This window comes from Xenopus tropicalis, chromosome 1 (genome assembly GCF_000004195.4).
Source record: "Xenopus tropicalis strain Nigerian chromosome 1, UCB_Xtro_10.0, whole genome shotgun sequence".
Taxonomy (NCBI): domain Eukaryota; kingdom Metazoa; phylum Chordata; class Amphibia; order Anura; family Pipidae; genus Xenopus; species Xenopus tropicalis.
Window position 1 is genome coordinate 10605975 of NC_030677.2, and position 19555 is coordinate 10625529.

Below are 19555 nucleotides of genomic sequence, written 5' to 3' on the forward strand. Positions count from 1 at the left end.
CCAATAGGGCTGTTCTGCCCCCAATAAGGGGTAATTATATCTTAGTTGGGATCAAGTACAGGTACTGTTTTATTATTACAGAGAAAAGGGAATCATTTAACCATTAAATAAACCCAATAGGGCTGTTCTGCCCCAATAAGGGGTAATTATATCTTAGTTGGGATCAAGTACAGGTACTGTTTTATTATTACAGAGAAAAATGAAATCATTTTTAAAAATGTGAATTATTTGCTTATAATGGAGTCAATGGAAGATGACCTTTCCGTAAGGATTCCGGATGGGTTTCCGGATAAGGGATCCCATACCTGTATTCCCTGTTATACAATATAGGGATGCACCGAATCCACAATTTTTTCGAATTCGGCCGAACCACAAAACCTTCATAAAGGATTCAGCTGCATACTGAATCAAATCCTAATTTACACATGTAAAGGGTTAAAGAAGGGTTAGGATACGGAAGGGTTAGGTGAAAAATGTTCAACTTCTGTGTTTATGTGACAAAAAGTTGGATTCGGATTCGGTTCAGCCAGGAGTGTGGATTCGGCTGAACCTATATTGTGCTGAAAAAGGCCGAATATTGTCTGAATCCGGAATGGAACCCTGGATTTGGTGCATCCCTAATACAATATAAGAATATTAGAAGTCACTTTGGAGTTCCATGACCTGTATAAATGCGCACAAATTGCAGCCTAGTGCATTTCTAGGTTCACAGAATATAACATTTGACATTGGGGTTCCATGATATACATAACGTGGCCCCATTCCTTGACATAATCATTCAACTTATTCTTCTAATAGTATCATTTCCATTTCAAACACAAATTGAACACCAACTTATTTTGTAAGATGTTACTACCTTGACATTCCTCACTCGGTTACTCACCCCTGAAACAATTAATTCACCGCCCAGATTCTGAACTTCCGCTTTCACTTTACTGCAGATGTTGAGCTGATGGCAGTAGAGGGCAATCCGCTGGAGATACGCTATTAGGTCCTGCTTACATGCTGAGTCAGGGCACTGGAAAAAAAAAATAATAGTGGGGCAGTTAGTGGGGTTAATTGGATATACAGTAACTTTACAATACAGAACAAGTTAAAGATCTAACATGTTTTTCATCTTTAGGCTAGTGTAGTGTAGACTACAGGAGGACCACTGACAGAGAAGAAGTGGAGGATCATTAATGATACAGGTAGATATTGCAAGCATTGATGCACAAGTCAAAAATTCTTTGACCCACTTTAACGTTAACCCACCTCCACCCAACCCGAAACTGACCCAGATTGCTGCAACATAATGATTTATATACAGTGATAGAGGAGCAATCCCAAGCTGAAGGAGATCTGAGAACTATGATATAGTCAGGACTTGAGGGAATAGCACAGACACAGAACAGCACAGACAGAAAATGATTAGTGATGGGTGAAATTTTTCGCCAGGCATGGATTCGTGGCAAATTTCCATGTTTTGCCATTGTTGGATAATGATGAGCTATTCTTTTGTCACCCGTGGCTATTATTTTGTCACCCGTGGCTATTATTTTGTCACCCATGGCTATTATTTTGTCGCGTGCGGCTATTTTTTTGTTGCATGCCTATTCTTTTGTCGCCCGCGGCTATTATTTTGTCGCACGGCTATTTTTTTGACGCCCGCAACTATTCTTTTTTTACGCTGGCGACAATTTTTGGATGTGCGGTGAATTTTTCCGCAGCGAATTTTGTCATCTGTTTTTTGAAACAATCCGCCAATGGCGAAACACAGAAATTCGCTGCAAATCCATGCCTGGCGAAACATTTCACCCATCACTATTTAGGAGGAAAAATGCCTGCTATTTGTATTAGGAAAATGTGATGGTATATATATATGTGGTGTGGGTGGGGAGATGTGCCCCATTTATATACATGGTAGGAAAATGTAGGGTTTACATAAGAAAAGGAAAATCTGAAATCCACAATTTCTGTATTTCTTCTATTAGAAAATAATCACGAGTAACGAAGAAAAGACAACCTTAAGAAAACGCTGAATTTCAGATATTCGAAGGCATTATTGGAGCTGTCAGAATTAAAAATAATTGCCTGCCCCTGGCCCTTTCAAACACAGTCGTGGCTTTATGTACCACGGGATCACTTGTTTCCACAAATTGTTTAAATGGCACGTTCGTCACCTTTTAGTACTTGTCGCGCCGGCAAACAACTTTAATTAAGTTGCTCCAATTTTGTGATTTAAACCTGTAGGTTAATATAATGTTTTCACTTAGCGGCCTTCCCTCCCAGCCAGATGATATTTATGGAGTCAAATGGAGACAATGAGTGAATTATGCTGGTAAATAGCATCAATGAATCAGCCATTATTTATTGTTCCTGTGTATCGAATGGAAAGATTCCATTCAGTTGGAAAGAGCAACTGATTAAAGCTGCACAATAATGAAATGTTTCCAATATCAGGAATTTCTTTTTCATGTGTTGATGGTTTGTGATTGGTGGGAAACTACAGCCTCAATAGCCAATCAGCTGACCAATCAATCTCATGTAACCCTTTCTTGGCTGTAACCAAGCCAACAGGATGGCTAGATAGGTTTAGACAGGGTCGGACTGGGCTGCCGGGACACCGGGAAAAATCCCGGTGAGCCCCGGCTCTAGTGGGCCCCAGCAGCCCAGACCCATCTCTTACCTGCGCTACCCCTGCCCGACCGCTCCTCCCCTGATGCATTAAATTTACGCGCTCAGGGGAGGACGACGGGTGGGGGGCCCTGCAAGGGGGGTTAGGGGGGCCCCTATGGGGGGGGCGGTGCGGGTACCTGCAGGGCCCCTGGGGCGGGAGCCCCAGTGGGCCCTTCACCCCCCAGTCCGACCCTGGGTTTAGAGCATGGGGCACTTGCGACTCAATCCTTCAGGATGGGCCTTCACTATGTGGAAGTGACCAAATGGAGCTATGGTGTAGTGCAACTAAAACTCACTGTAGCTGTGTGCAGTACAGAGTAACAAATGGGCACCAGAAGGTTCTTGCAGTTGAACAACAGAATCGGTTTATTGTCAGAGACAATCAATATGCAGGGTTATTGCAATATACTTACACAGAGGAGATATCAGGCAATTGCACAGAAGGTAGAAAAATATGGTGTCCCCCCCTATAGCCCACCTCACCCGGTGGGGAAGGTAAGGACCCCCAACCAGCATGGCCTCCCTGTGGAGAGTAGCCTGGCTCAGTATCTGTATCCTCAGGGTGTCCCTTAGCAGCCAAGGATCCCTCACAGCCGACTATGGATCAGGGATAGGAACTGACCTGATACCTGCATCTTAACCGTCTTAATTCGGAAGCAATTTGGAAATTTGAGAATCCATGCCTGGTGCAAAAAATTGCCATCGTTTTTTACCCATAATACAGCATTTTCCTATAAAACCAGCACAATTGCAGCCATGCTTAGATTTGCATTGGCCACAATCTTGCCTGAAATATCAGAGAAGAAGCACAGAGTTCATATTTTATAACAAAACCAAGCATTTTCTGTGTGGGGGTTTCCAAAATGTGCATTAAAAATGGCATTTGCATTAAAACTCCCATAATGCAACAGGGTAAGAATTAAGTGCAATAGGATTTACATAGCACTAGTCAAGGAACTCAAGACCATTTCTGAAAGCAACTTCTGGGACAGTATCTAGGATGCTAATCTAGAATTGTAATTGGTGGGAAGCAGTGGAGAAGACACCTAGACACAACTGGAACTCTTCATCAAGCTTTAGACAAAATGAAGCTAAAGAAGCACATGTTTATATATAGAGAGGCACGGTATGATGGATGTGGTCAGAGATGTAACCATGGTTATTCCAAAATAATCCATCAAACTGTCACTGGCAGTTATCTCTGCTCCCATTTGTCAGGGTGCATCCCTAGATGAAATAGGGATGATAGATCAAGATAGCCTAAATTCCTTTATGGATGATAGTGGCTGAATCTCTACCACTGCAAAAACAAAAAAAGTGATTATAATGATATCCATGTCAGATTCTTATTTGGTTCTTTTTAAAAACCAACTATGAAATAAAGTAAAAAGAAGAATGAAATATAATAATTGATTATAGTGGCTGGTCATTTGGCCCACTCTCTCTTTGGTGTTGAAGAGACTACCTCCAACAATTTCCAAGACATTGAAAGTATTGGAAAACTATACTTTCAGAATGAATACTTAACCAAGAGAGAATTATATCATAAGTTAAAGAAGTCTACCATATTTGTATATAAAAAACAGTAAATATTGGCCTTTTGCATATTTTGTCATGAGCTGCCATTTTGTAATGGTTAGTTTGGTCTCTCACCTGACAGGAAATAATGCAGCGCTGTAACAGGAAGAAGTATGGGAGTAAAAGTCTGAGCGCTGTCTATTCATTGGCTGATGTAACCTAGCATGGTTTCAGGACCTCTGTTTGTGTGAGTACAATGAATCGTACAAGCTAGGGGGAAGCCTTTCTATCTCTCTCTCTATAGATATATATGGAGGGGTCTGTTGTCAAAGAACCCAATACCCTACACCTTCACGGCCTGGGTTTGGCATATTCTAGTATATGAGGACTTAACCCAACTAACTTGACTATTGAGCACTTTAGCGCTTCCTATGTTTTGATTCTTTATTTTTTATTTTCTATTTCCTTGGAATAAAAGGAGTTTCAAACACATATCACGTTACATATCCCCAATATTTCTCCCCCAGCTCAGAGGGGCCGATGCGACTGGAGGTCCAACACTTCTAGACTGGAGAATGAAGTGACTAGCCCCATGGAGCATTTCCTTAGCGCTAGGTTAGAATGGGCTCCATACTGGATGTGGTTCCTCACCCTCCTGGTTCTCTTGATAAGCCCCTTGGCATCGATCCTCAGCGTATTATTAGAATAAGCACCATACCTGATGCGGCTATGTCTCTTGGCTCTTATCACTGTCTCTCTTGTACATTAGTCTTTGTATTCTTTGACTTCTAGCTTATGGCAAATTGGCTTCTACACTTTACCCTAAACCACACCGTATATATCACCCGGAATGAGACTGTATCCCTCAGGCGTGAACCCTTGCTTGAGTTGGAGGCCAGATAATTGTGTTACTGTAACTCCCAATAAATGGGCGCCAGTGGGTCTTAACATTGAACAAGAACTGTTTATTTACACAGCCACTTGGGAGTAATAACAAGTACAATATAGGCAGGTAGTAGCATCTCACAGGTCAGGCAGCACTCATGACAAATGGTCACAATGACTCTCTAGCTGCAGGGCACAATGGGTTACCCCCAGCTTTCAGTTTATGGCTTCCAATAGAACCTAGGCCATCAACTATCTAGCCCTAGGTCTGAACACTGGTAACCCTACTCTAGGCAGTGTTACACCCGGGATAATAATCCCTCTGCAAATCCTTGTTGGAGCCAGACATTGCTTACTAGCTAGCCCTGCCTGTCTCTCACACCTAGGGGCACACTTGCTCGTAAATTGTAGCGACTTTTTCGTAGCCGTCGTGCCGAGTACGAAAGTTTCGGATTCATTCAAGCTTCAGTATCGTGACTTTCCTTGGGCCAGGTTGGAGCTTCAGAGTGCCATTGAGCCCTATGGGAGGCTTTCCTTGGGCCGGGTTGGAGCTGCAGAGTGCCATTGAGCCCTATGGGAGGCTTTTCTTGGGCCGGGTTGGAACTGCAGAGTGCCATTGAGCCCTATGGGAGACTTTCCTTGGGCCGGGTTGGAGCTGCAGAGTGCCATTGAGCCCTATGGGAGACTTTCCTTGGGCCGGGTTGGAGCTGCAGAGTGCCATTGAGCCCTATGGGAGACTTTCCTTGGGTCAGGTTGGAACTGCAGAGTGCCATTGAGCCCTATGGGAGACTTTCCTTGGGCCAGGTTGGAGCTGCAGAGTGCCATTGAGCCCTATGGGAGACTTTCCTTGGGCCAGGTTGGAGCTGCAGAGTGCCATTGAGCCCTATGGGAGACTTTCCTTGGGCCAGGTTGGAGCTGCAGAGTGCCATTGAGCCCTATGGGAGACTTTCCTTGGGCCAGGTTGGAGCTGCAGAGTGCCATTGAGCCCTATGGGAGGCTTTCCTTGGGCTGGGTTGGAGCTGCAGAGTGCCATTGAGCCCTATGGGAGACTTTCCTTGGGCCGGGTTGGAGCTGCAGAGTGCCATTGAGCCCTATGGGAGGCTTTCCTTGGGCCGGGTTGGAGCTGCAGGGTGCCATTGAGCCCTATGGGAGACTTTCCTTGGGCCAGGTTGGAGCTGCAGAGTGCCATTGAGCCCTATGGGAGACTTTCCTTGGGCCGGGTCGGAGCTGCAGAGTGCCATTGAGTCCTATGGGAGACTTTCCTTGGGCCGGGTTGGAGCTGCAGAGTGCCATTGAGTCCTATGGGAGGCTTCCAAAATCATGCAAAGTCGCAAAGGTTTGCCCGCCATTTACGAGCGCTCAATATGAAAAAGTCGCGACAATATATGAGCAAGTCATAATGGCTATGAAAAAGTCGCGACAATTTATGAGCAAGTCGTAATGGCTACGAAAAAGTCGCGACAATTTACGAAAAATCGCAAAATGATTTTTTCCCATTCGGGATTCGGATTTATGGATAAGTAAATCAGCCCCTTAGTGTTATCTATTACAGGAGCTGCCTATTCTGCCTGGGCCTACCTACACCCTGGTTCCACCACAATCTCCCCATCTGCTTGTTCAGGTGGAGAGCTTTCACCAAAATGGCTTCCAGCCTCATGGCTGCTTAGCCTTTTATACTATGCCACCTTATGGCCAAACTGTGGAACTGAAAAAGGTCATGCTATAACCCAGGAAAAGGGATTTACTTCCCATTACATTAAGGACCCTTTATAGCTGTCCAAATAAGTCGGCAACTGCCAGAGAGAAAGGGCCCAATTTACCCTATATATGAATGTAAATAACAATATATAAATACCAATACAATCAGATATTTCCCAGCCCTCCTTCCCCTTTACTGTATAAACGTATTCCTACAGCCATACAAGCCTTATTAGAGATCTTGACGGGGGAATCGTGTTAAAAAACCGTATTTATTTTATAAACTTGCAAATAGCGACGGCTCCGAAATAAACATTCCCATAAATGTCATCTTATGAGTTTTCTCAGAATTTATTTTTCGCACTTTAACCGTCATTTGGAGAAATAAAAAAAAAGGCAAAAAGCTTTTAGTGATGAAGCTTTTTTTTTTTCCAACTAAGTATATAATAATGTGTGAATCGGCACGGAATGAAAATGACACAATGAGCCGTTTCCCCTGTAAATATGAATATTTTCCTATTTCGATATTTTTTTTTCCCTTCCATGTTAGAGATGTTTAATAAACACGCGTCTGTTGTATCTGGACAGGGTTGGCATTTGGTGAGCCATTTCCTCGCCATTAAACATTTCCAGGATGACTGTTCTGGGTATTTATGCACATAATGAACTTCAGGCAGAGTTTTAACATTTGTTCTAAGGACCAGAACTCTGTCAGAATGAATGGTTCTATTGTCATAGAGAAGCGCGTTGAGTTCTGTAACCGAATAACAAGCTGCCTGTCTCACCGCCGCGCAACCGTTTCGCCGTTTAAGAAATAATTATATGTCGAGAACGCAATTCGGCGGAATACAAGTCAAATTATTAACGACTTTGTGCGTTCTGCTTTAGGTCTATTATAATAGACTACAGAGATCACTTTGTTTGTCTCCTTATTGTTATTGTTAGCTCAGCACTGTGACAAAAACCACTCACTTTTCTTTGTACTTCTTCCTTTTTTCAAAATATACAGTAGTGAGAGAATTAAACACCAGAGCAGATTCTTGGAAGCTGAGTTTACAGTATACAGTAGTAACAATGGCTTCTTGTTGTGTGTGTGGTAATCATTTTGTCCTGGTAAGGCCTCACCGTGAGTATGGGGGGCAGTTTTGGGCTCCAGTCCTTAAGAAGGATATTAATGAGCTGGAGAGAGTGCAGAGACTGCAACTAAACTGGTAAAGGGGATGGAAGGGTTAAACTATGAGGTTAGACTGTCAGGGTTGGGGTTGTTTTCTCTGGAAAAGAGGCGCTTGCGAGGGGACATGATTACTCTGTACAAGTACATTAGAGGGGATTATAGGCAGATGGAGGGGTTCTTTCTTGCCATTTCTCGAATTTTATGGCGAAGTGAAACGGGACACATTCGCTCATCACTACTCAATATCAGGGAGCAGCTGAAAAGGCTAATACTGATTATCATTTTAACCCTTATATGCAATACAATAGGCACTTATTTTCAAGAAAAAAAATATCAAATCTGAGCTAGTTAAAAAAAAAAGGGTTTGAGAATAAATGGCAGGGTTGGAGGTGCCGCATTAAGAAGAAAGGACTGCCTAATTAAGTTTGATTGTATAAGCGGCACCTTCAAGGAGATGCGGTTGAATACATTCAAGGTCAGTACAAGGAATCTCCAAGGGCCTCCTCATTCACAGAAGGATGCAGAATATAAAAGGCTGTCATTTTATTCAAAGAAAGGAAGTTAAAACATCAACAAAAGGCAATTTTTTTTTACAATGGGGAACATAACACTGGAATGTATGATTGGTCGGGATTCTAAAGCTTCAATTATAACAAAAAAATAAAGAGCCTACAGACACTTTTTCATCAAGAGGAGGTTCAAGGTTATATTTGATTAAGATAATTTAGTGGTGATTATTCTGAGAATAAATGTGATTGCCTGGTAGGGATCAGAACAGTATGTTTCTCCTGTAGACAAACCGATGCAACTCGACGGAATTTGATTTATCGTTGGTAGCGATGGGCGAAATGTTCTGCCAGGCATGGATTCGCTGCGAATTTCCACGTTTCGCCATTGGCAGATTGTTTCGCGAAACGGATGAAAAAATTCGCAGCGGAAAAATTCACTGCACGTCCAAAAATTGTCACCGGTGTCAAAAAAGAATAGTCGCAGGCATCAAAAGAATAGCCGCGCGACAAAATAATAGCTGCGGGCGACAAAAGAATAGCCACGCGGCGAAATAATAGCCGCGGGCGTCTAAATAATAGCCGCACGTCAAAATAATAGCCGCGGGCGACAAAATAATAGCTGCGCAACAAAATAATACCCGCGGGTGAGGAAACAATAGCCGCGCAACAAAATAATAGCCGCGGGCAACAAAATAATAGCCACACCACGAAACAATAGCCGTGCAACAAAATAATAGCCGCACGCGACAAAATAATAGCCGCGCGACGAAACAATAGCCGCACGACAAAATAATAGCCGCGGGCGACAATTTTTTTTGTCACACAATATTTTCGCCGTTTCGGGGATCTTTTGAAAGATTCGCGAATTTTTCAGCAAAGTGAAACGGAACAGATTTGCTCATCACTAATCATTGGTCGTCTTTCCCGTGGACCAATGTAGATTAGACATTAAAAGGGGCGTTTGTGCCTTCACGTATTCAAATAAGGCAATACCTTTTTTTTTTTTTTTACTTTTCATAAATGTATTTATTATTAGTGATGAGAGAATCTGTCCCGTTTCTCTGTGCCGGAAAATTTGCGAATCTGTTGAAAAGATTTGAGAAATGGTGGAAAAATTAATGAATTGGTGAAAATGCCGCACTTCAAAAAAAATTGACACACGTGACTTTTTTTGACACTCGTATATATTTGGGGGCAAGTTTTTGAACGTGGGCAACAATTTTTGGACACAGAGCGAATTTTTCCACGCCAAATTTTTTCACCCGTTTCGCAATAAAAAAATCCACCCGTGGGGAAATGTGGAAATTTGTCTCAAAGCCATGCCTGGTGAATTATTTTGCCCTTCATTATTTATTTTTATATTGTGCCCATTTACAAAAACTATACATCATTCGCTTTATTTCCTGCCCCAATGGAGCTTACCATTTAAGGCAGCGGGTTCTCAACCTGTGGGTCGGGACCCCTTTGGGGGTCGAATGACCCTTTCACAGGGGTCCCATAAGACCATCGGAAAACACATATCTCTGATGGTCTTAGGAATAATTTTATGGTTGGGGGTCACCACAACATGAGGAACTGTATTAAAGGGTCTCGGCATTAGGAAGGTTGAGACCCACTGATGGGGTCCATTTTATCAGTAACCAGATAACCTGACCGTATGGGGCCCATTTACTAAAAGTCATGATTTTCTTTTCCACAATTTGTATTTTTTGAGCAAAAATGTGTATTTTTTTTTTTTTTTTTATTATTATTTTTCGCCATTTATTATGCTTCAAAACTGTAACAAATCCAACCGTAAAAATATGTAAAAGCAGTCGAGGCCATGTAGATGTCAGTGGCAGCGGTGCTTTTTTAATTGGCTAATCCTCCTTTGCTTCACGGTTTTAGAGGTTTTCTGTTGTTTTTTATTCTTTCATTTGTGTTACAAAATGAAAAATTGGCATTTTTCCTGGTTTTTTTTTTCATTCTTGATTTTTTTTCAAATGTTTTTTTTAATAAATCACTTTTCATTCATGGTTTTAGAGAAAATAAGTTTATTTGTGGTTTCAAAAACAGGAAAATCAGAATTATATTAAATCTGCCTCCATATTTTTGGTGTGTGAGACTGGAATACTGTATACAAGCAAGAATGGGGGGAACTCCTTGCAGATAGAGCCCTGGCTGAATTCAAAGGGAGGCCCCCAGTTCTCCGTGGCAGTAATACTAATCAGGGAACCACTGAGATATATGGAAACATAATAAAAATGCAATACAATTTAAACTATTACATTAAAAAATAATTGGTTTCAGAATGAATTGTTGAACTTGCCTTTGGGCAATCTATAATATTATGTAAAATGATGCACTTTTGGGAACTTTTTTTCTTTATGCCTGAATAATATAGTATCACTTTTAATGTGTGAAGCACCCTGCTGCTCTGGTGTGTCCTCTGCTCCATAAATGTGCCGGCCAGTGGGTGCGCATTCTGGTGTTCTTTGCTGCGTAAAGGTCCCCATACACCTTCAGATCCGCTCGCTTGGCGATGTCACCTACGGGTGGGCAATATCGGAAGAATCAAGGCTAATTCGATTATTTGGCCTGGGGCCAAACGATCGAAATTATAATGACGGGTATAGGCAAAGTCGGTCCGGGGACCACATCAACGAGCCAATGCGGTCCCCGATCCGACTAACCTGCCTGATCGAGATTCGGCCAATTTCAGGCCAGATATCGGTCGGGCAGGCCCATCGTTAGTGTCCCTACATGGGCCGATAAGCTGCTGAATCGGTCTAAGGGCTAGAGTCGGCCTGTGTAAGGGCACCTTAAGGCCATGTGGTGGGATCACGGTGACTGTGGAATCACAAATGATACAAGAGGAATTATGGGGTGGGGGGATTTGATTGCTGTGTCCCTGCTATAAAGATTTCTATTTTGTTGGTGCCAAAATGCCCTTTAAATCCAGTGTTCTGTCATTATGCCTTGCCCAAGTGGCTTCTGCTCTATCAGATCCTGCCCAAGCCTGTTATTGTATATCTGTAGTTTCTCTGGTTTGTGATCCTTGTCTGTTCCCTTATTATGAAACTTGCTTCCTGGCCTAACTTAGGGCCTGACCTTCATTACGAATTTGACTTGCCCCTACCTGTACCTCACTATTTCACTAGCTTATTCTCTGAAGCAGAGTAGGCCTACTGTGATAGTTGAGGTCTCCTACTCCAAGGAAGGGTTACACTTGAATTAGCGTCTGACTATTGTTCTGCTACCAACTAAATCCTTCCATTATGCTTGTATAAAGATGTACACTTATGGCACTATTTATATTAGGATCCACTGAATTCACTATTTTTGGATTCGGCCGGATCACAAAAACTTTGTAAAGGATTCAGCCGAATACCGATCCAAATCCGAATTTACAATATGTAAATTAGGATATGGAAAAGTTAAAGAACGCCATACAAAAATTTTCAAATTCCATGTTTATGTGACAAAAAGTCAGGTGATTTTAGGGATTTAGATTCAATTCGGCCAGGAACGTGGATTTGGCGGAATCTGAATCCTGCTGAAAAAGGCCAAATCCTGAACTGAATCCTGGCTTCGGTGCACCCCTAATTTATATTATCTTTAAGTAAAAAATAAAAAAACAAAAACACCAGCCCCCACCTTACTTTATCAAGGATTCTACATATACACTCAGTATCAAGTCCACTGTCCTTCAATACCAAGTAAGATCCCGTTACAGGAAGTGGCTAATACAACTTAATAATTAAACAGAGCACCGTTAATTTAATGTATACAATGTATATCAACTGTGAGCCTCTAATGTTAAAGAAATTAAGAAAACTGTATTTACTTTATCGTTTAATAGTGATGAGCGAATCTGTCCCATTTCGCTTCGCCGAAAAATTTGCAAATCTTTAAAAGATTCCCGAAATGGCGGAAAATTCGCGAAGCGCCGAAAATGTTGCATGTAAAAAAAAATTCTCGCCCGCGGCTATTCTTTCGTCGTGCGACTATTCTTTTGTCGCCCGCAGCTATCTTTCGTCGCGTGGCTATTATTTAATCGCCCGCGGCTATTATTTTGTCGCGTGGCTATTATTTTGTCGCGCGGCTATCATTTTGTCACCCATGGCTTATATTTTGCCGTCCGCAGCTATTATTTTGTCGCCCTCGACAAATTTTTCCGCTGCTAATTTTTTCATCCATTTCGCGGAACAATGCGCCAATGGCGAGATGCAGAAATTCACCGCGAATCCATGCCTGCCGAAACATTTCACCCATCACTATTGTTTAAGTGTCATCATAGAATCTATGGCACTGACATAAATGAACCATTGGGCGAAGACCTCAGATTTGATGTTGCTAGGGATCATTTTTATCTACGCCAGTAGTTCTCAACCTTCCTAATGCCGCGACCCTTTAATACAGTTCCTCATGTTGTGGTGACCCCCAACCATAAAATTATTCCTAAGACCATGGGAAATGTGTGTTTTCTGATGTTCTAAGGGGACCCCTGTGAAAGGATCGTTCGACCCCCAAAGGGGTCCTGACCCACAAGTTGAGAACCACTGATCTAAGCCTTGTTGCGTACCAAGTACATATGAAGCACGGAAATGCTTGGAGCATGTTTCTCCTAATTGTTACCCAGGCAATAAAAATATACCGTACACTACATGCCTTTTTAATTATTCCACATCATTAAATGCTTCTCTCACATATGTCAGGGGCACCGCTAAAGATTTGCTACTTGCACAACCCTATCCAAAAATACGGCTCCGCTTTTGGAAAGCGCTTACGGAAATACAGCATTAACTTTCTTCCCAGCGATCCAAGAGTAAGCAAACTTTATGAGCCTGTTATTTTAGTTTACTTTTGCATTCATTTGGGATCGGAATATATGAGAACATTGGCTGCAGCATACCCAAAGTAAATTCTGAGCAATTACATCTCGAGTTGATATTAAATTGGAAAGGGTGGCCGGCTATATTACCGAACAGATGTTAAGTGACATTAAGGTAATGTTTCCAGGCAGATTCCTTAGACTGCAAGAATTAAGGAACAAGCAGGCCAAGTGAATGACATTAAATTTTAGATGATACAGTTTGGAGAAGGCAAATGCGTGCATTAAGCGCAGAATGGCACATACTGATACTTGGGAGAAGAAAAAGCTGATTCGTGTCTTCTGTTGCCATGGAAATATTATGCAGATACTATAGGGTCCACCAATCATCACTGTAAGGCCTCTGGGCTACATATACATGGCAAATTGAACATATTGCACCCACAGCATTTATTACATCTATTTGACGATACACATATCAGACATCAGAAGATCTTCTGCCCCGTGTCTAACACGCTTGCCTCTTTAATCAGCTTACCCCGTCTGGGTGTTTGTGCGAGAGCGCTAATGCAAGTGTCGATTATCATTTATGAGATTTCCTTTCTTCACTGCCACGGTACTGAAGGGATAGAAGCAGCGGGGTGGCCGTGACTCACACCAACTACAGTATTCTGCCACCTGCTTGGATAATGTCGGTAACATCTTGCTTCTGCTCCGTATCTCTCCTCATTTGCTCCCTTCTGCGGGTTTCGCTAACATTTTAATGAAGAGAAATATTTCTCCTCACTGCACAAATAATAAAATAAAATGAGAGATTGGGTACATCAATCACAATTTGCAGAGTGTCTTCGCCCGGGCCGAGGACGAGAATACAGAGCGGAGTTATTGGACATTTAGATGGAAAATGAAAATCTTCAGCCGTGTTTCATGATTCTCTCTTTGGGTTTATTTTTTGTACGCAAGTGGGTGAAATACTCTTGTCTACTCGTCTGTTAAAAAGGCTTATTGGATTCGCAAAAAAACATAAGTAAACGTGTTTACATCTTGATAGAAGCAATGCACAGAGTTTAAAGAGAAGGATGGAAGATATCTTGCCTAAATAATCTGAAGAGACATCTAAACATATTTCACTCTCTCTAGTACTGTCAATGGCGTTTCTCATCTTCTTCTTCATATTCCTTCACCAAGACAGAGTGCCCATGCACAGGGCATTCTGGGTAGGAAAAAGTGCTCAATGCCCACGACTGTGTTTTCTTGAAGACCTTTCGCCAGTCATCCAACTGGCTTTCATCCATATCTTGCCTAAATAATCTGAAGAGACATCTAAACATATTTCACTCTCTCTAGTACTGTCAATAGTGTTTCTCTTCTTCTTCTTTTTCTTCATATTCCTTCACCAAGACAGAGTGCCCATGCACAGGGCATTCTGGGTAGGAAAAAGTGCTCAATGTCCATGGCTGTGTTTTTCTTGAAGACGTTCCGCCAGTCATCCAACTGGCTTTTATCAATACCTTGCCTAAATAATCTGAAGAGACATCTAAACATATTTCACTCTCTCTAGTACTGTCAATAGTGTTTCTCTTCTTCTTCTTCTTCATATTCCTTCACCAAGACAGAGTGCCCATGCACAGGGCATTCTGGGTAGGAAAAAGTGCTCAATGCCCACGGCTGTGTTTTCTTGAAGACGTTTCGCCACTCATCCAACTGGCTTTCATCAATATCTTGCCTAAATAATCTGAAGAGACATCTAAACATATTTCACTCTCTCTAGTACTGTCAATAGTGTTTCTCTTCTTCTTCTTCTTCATATTCCTTCACCAAGACAGAGTGCCCATGCACAGGGCATTCTGGGTAGGAAAAAGTGCTCAATGCCCACGGCTGTGTTTTTCTTGAAGACGTTCCGCCAGTCATCCAACTGGCTTTTATCAATACCTTGCCTAAATAATCTGAAGAGACATCTAAACATATTTCACTCTCTCTAGTACTGTCAATGGTGTTTCTCATCTTCTTCTTCATATTCCTTCACCAAGACAGAGTGCCCATGCACAGGGCATTCTGGGTAGGAAAAAGTGCTCAATGCCCACGGCTGTGTTTTTCTTGAAGACGTTCCGCCAGTCATCCAACTGGCTTTTATCAATACCTTGCCTAAATAATCTGAAGAGACATCTAAACATATTTCACTCTCTCTAGTACTGTCAATGGTGTTTCTCATCTTCTTCTTCATATTCCTTCACCAAGACAGAGTGCCCATGCACAGGGCATTCTGGGTAGGAAAAAGTGCTCAATGCCCATGGTTAAAACATAGTTATACATTCCATTGATCCATACCACCTTACACAATAGCCAACCAGTTAAGATTTACACTAGTATGGAACTATGCAATCAAGGGGATATGTTTGTGAAGATTCTCATTCATCCAGGTCATGGTATATCTGGAGTAATAAGTCAAATCAACTGGACTTGCTGTGTTTTTTTTTAAGACGTTTCGCCAATCATCCAACTGGCTTCAATCAATATCTTGCCTAAATAATCTGAAGAGACATCTAAACATATTTCTTGAAGACATTTCGCCAGTCATCCAACTGGGTTTTTCCTTTCTCAATCACAGAATTGCACCATCTTGAGGCAGGATTTAACACTCAAAAAATGTTGTCTGGACTCGGAAAGACAAAATGTAAAAACTTGCTGCCTGCATCTGTATAAAAATGTTTAACCACCTGTGGTGACAGCAATGCCGATATTTTGGTCATAATACTGCAACTTTTTTATACAGAAGGAGTCCTGCTGTGTTGTTCTCCAGTGTTATGGAAAGAACATTTTGTCACGGCCAATCATCTTATTACGCAGCGAGTTCCAAAGACGAAGACTTGTAATTTGACTGGTTGTAAAAAGCACACGCTGCAATATGTTAAGAGGTAGTACTTTAACATTTACACCCAGCAACATTCTATAATAGGTGGACGAAATGATTGCACATTATATTTCTCTTAAGCTTCTGAAGTTACAGCACAATCAGCTTTATATTCTTCATATTCCATTTGGCTGCCATATTTATCAGTGAATGGCAAAATCTGCTATTCAGTGTAAGAGGGACTTGCGTTTAAGTGTTTGCCATATCCATTTAACATCAACGCGCATTTTGTTCCTTTTCAAGTCAATAACAGTAAATTCCTTTGCCTTTATGATATGCATCATGAGCGGTAATCACTCGGAATGGCCACAGATACAACCCAACGCATCAGGCTGCTTATTGCAGCACCGTCTCGGCACAGGAGCCATTGTACAGATATAGCGGGAGATGTTCCGTTCGTATAAATAAGCAGAAAGTCACACAACTTGAAGGTGCTATTCTTTTAAATAAGGGATTTTATGGATCAGTTACCATTTTATGACAATAAGTAGGGTGAAAGGTGCTTACAACCACCAGGGACATGACTGGGTATCATGAGTGGTGGTTCAGTCTCCACGTTACACTTTTTCATTCACTGTAACTAAATAAGCAGAGCTATAAAAGATTGGATGGGGTAATTAAAAGTAATTCACAGCTAGGGGTGTATTTATGAATCGGTGTAGAATTTCCTGTACTACTTTTTACATAGATGTGCTAAGTGCTGTACAGATGCAGCCAGCAAGTTTTCACATTTTGTCTCGCCATGTCCAGACACCACTTGTTGAGTATTAAATCCTGCCTCTAGATGGTGCTAGAGAGCAAAGACTTGCCAGCAAAACTCAATAGAAAATGCCATAGACCATGCATCACCTGGTGAAACCCACCCCCATGAGGCATAATGCGACAACATGGTAATTAAGTTCACATTTGGACAAAATGTCTATTTTTTCCCTTAGAAAGGGAAAGCTTAATTATGGTGAGATTTGGTCTGACTACCTATTTACTGTCCAAGATGTTCTTGGAAGTTGGACTCAGTAGGTGTTTTTTTTTTTTATAAAATATTTTGTATGAGAAGGTGACAGGTTTGAGCTGAAAAATGGTTTGCACATGATTGCAAGTACAGGGGTGTGTATTGATGCTATTCATTAAAAAAGTGCAATTACACCATAATTGTGGGGAAAAATGCAGCGTATTGGTTAAAAACTTGGGGAATTGCATCTGAAATTGTACTTTTGCAGTAACTGGATATGTTTCATTGACGGTAACTAAATAAGCACAGCTATAAAAGATTGGATGGGGTAATCAAAGCCAATACAAAGCTAGGGGTGTATTTATAAATCGGTGTAGAATTTCCTGAACTACTTTTTATACTCAGATGGGCTAAGTGCTGTACAGATGCAGCCAGCAAGTTTTCACATTTTGTCTCACCATATCCAGACACCACTTGTTGAGTATTAAATCCTGCCTCTAGATGGTGCTAGAGAGCAATAACTTGCCAGCAAAACTCAATAGAAAATGCCATAGACCATGCATCACCTTGTGTAACCCCCCCCCCCCAATGAGGCATAATGTGACAACATGGTAAATGAATTTGGCTGCATCTGTATTTATAATGCTGAAAAACCACAACCTGGTTTAAAACCTCACTTAAACTCTAAGTTAGGGCAGTTGGTCCTAAAATGTTGGGCCAGAGCACTGATTGGAAGGGGTATGAAGGCCAGTAAAGTTGACATTTGGACAAAATGCCTATTTTTTCCCTTAGATCCACAAAGAATTACAGCCTGAAGTTTAATTATTGTGAGATTGGGTCTGACTACCTATTTACTGTCCTAGATGTTCTTGGAAGTAGGACTCAGTGGGTGTTACAGAAATGTTTTTTTATAAAAATTTTATATGAGATATGAGTTATGTTGGACTTCAAGGGGACAGGTTTGAGCTGAAAAACGGTTTGCACATGATTGCAAGTACAGGGGCAAGTATTGATGCTATTCATTAAAAAAAGTGCAAGTACACCATAATTGTGGGAAAAATGCAGCGTATTGGTTAAAAACTTGGGGAATTGCATCTGATATTGCACTTTTGCAGTAACTGGCTATGAAATGCAATATTTTTCCCACAATTCCAGGATATTTCTGCTCGGCACAATTGATTCCGATGCATTAAAATGGATCAGTTGTTCTTTGTGGTTTGACACAAATTGTGCTAAATATTCCCCGAGTCGGGATACCATAATAATAGGGTCAACGTTTGCAGTGAGTTTCTCCATTTTTGTGCAATTGTACCTATAGTGATATATTTTTTAGCAAATAAGATAAAGTTATATGGCTATTCGGTGGAACACGGCTCATTTAATAATAGAGGCCGATACAATAATATAAAAAAAAACAGGTTAATTATAGATTTCAACATTTCCAAAAAGCATTTAATCATTTTTAAGGCTGAAAATGGCGCAGATCTAATTATCATTCCTCAGATTTCTCTTGTCACAGGGATGTCAGGCCGCATTAACGTCCCTCGGTTCCCCACCTGTCAGCCCTGCGGAAACATAGATTTTACTAATGGCTAGAGAGCATTAAATGATTCATAATACTAATGTCACAGCTTGGAGAGTGTTCTTGTGGGAAGAGGCAACAGGTTGGATGCAGTGATCCCAAATACTTCGGAACATATTGGGAAACAAAGCTCGTTGTCTGTACGGGGGGAGTCAGTTTAAGTGACAACTCCACTTACACAAGTTCCGCAGGACGGAGACAGCACAGACTGTTCAGCCCACACTGTGAGACTAAAAGAGTTAGAAATGTCCTACAAGTTGCTTTGTTGCTTACTAATCCTCAACTAATTTGGGTACAATCTTGGTCTATATAGCTAGTCATTGGCAGCTGGTAAGTACATGCTCCAAGGTGCATTGCCAGGGGTGGGCAAACTTTTTGGTTCAGGGGCTACAATGACCTACAGATGGGCCGGGCCAGCGTTATGCCCAGGGCTGCCATCAGAAATCACAGGGCCTTTCAGCTCCCCCCCCAGCATCCCACCCAGCATCCTGCAGCTCCCCACCCCAGCATCCTCCCCAGCATCCTCCAGCTCCACCCCCAGCATCCTCTAGCTCCCTCCCAGCATCCTCCAGCTCCACCCCCAGAATCCTCCAGCTCCATTCCCCAGCATCCTCTAGCCCCCCCCAGCATCCTCCAGCTCCACCCCCAGCATACTCCAGCTCCACCCCAGCATCCTCCAGCTCCATTCCCCTGCTCCCCACCAGTGTCCTTCCCATCATACTCGCACCAGTATCCTCCATCTCCTCCCCCCCCAGCGACCTGTGGCTCGCTCCCTGCAGTTCCCTCCCTGCAGCTCCCTCCATCCTCTGACCCCTGCTCCCCCTCTGCATCCTTTTACAGTATATGGTTGTGCCCCAA

General features: G+C 42.1%; 1 protein-coding gene across 4 annotated transcripts in view; it reads right to left on the reverse strand.

Annotated features, from left to right (window-relative positions):
- ctnna2 (catenin alpha 2) overlaps positions 1 to 19555 on the reverse strand; it is a 1024232-nt gene that overhangs the window by 84114 nt on the left and 920563 nt on the right. For all 4 annotated transcript variants that reach the window (XM_031895802.1, NM_001097305.1, XM_031895831.1 and 1 more), the window contains 1 exon segment: positions 884 to 1018. In XM_031895802.1, the coding sequence (XP_031751662.1) occupies positions 884 to 1018 (135 nt within the window).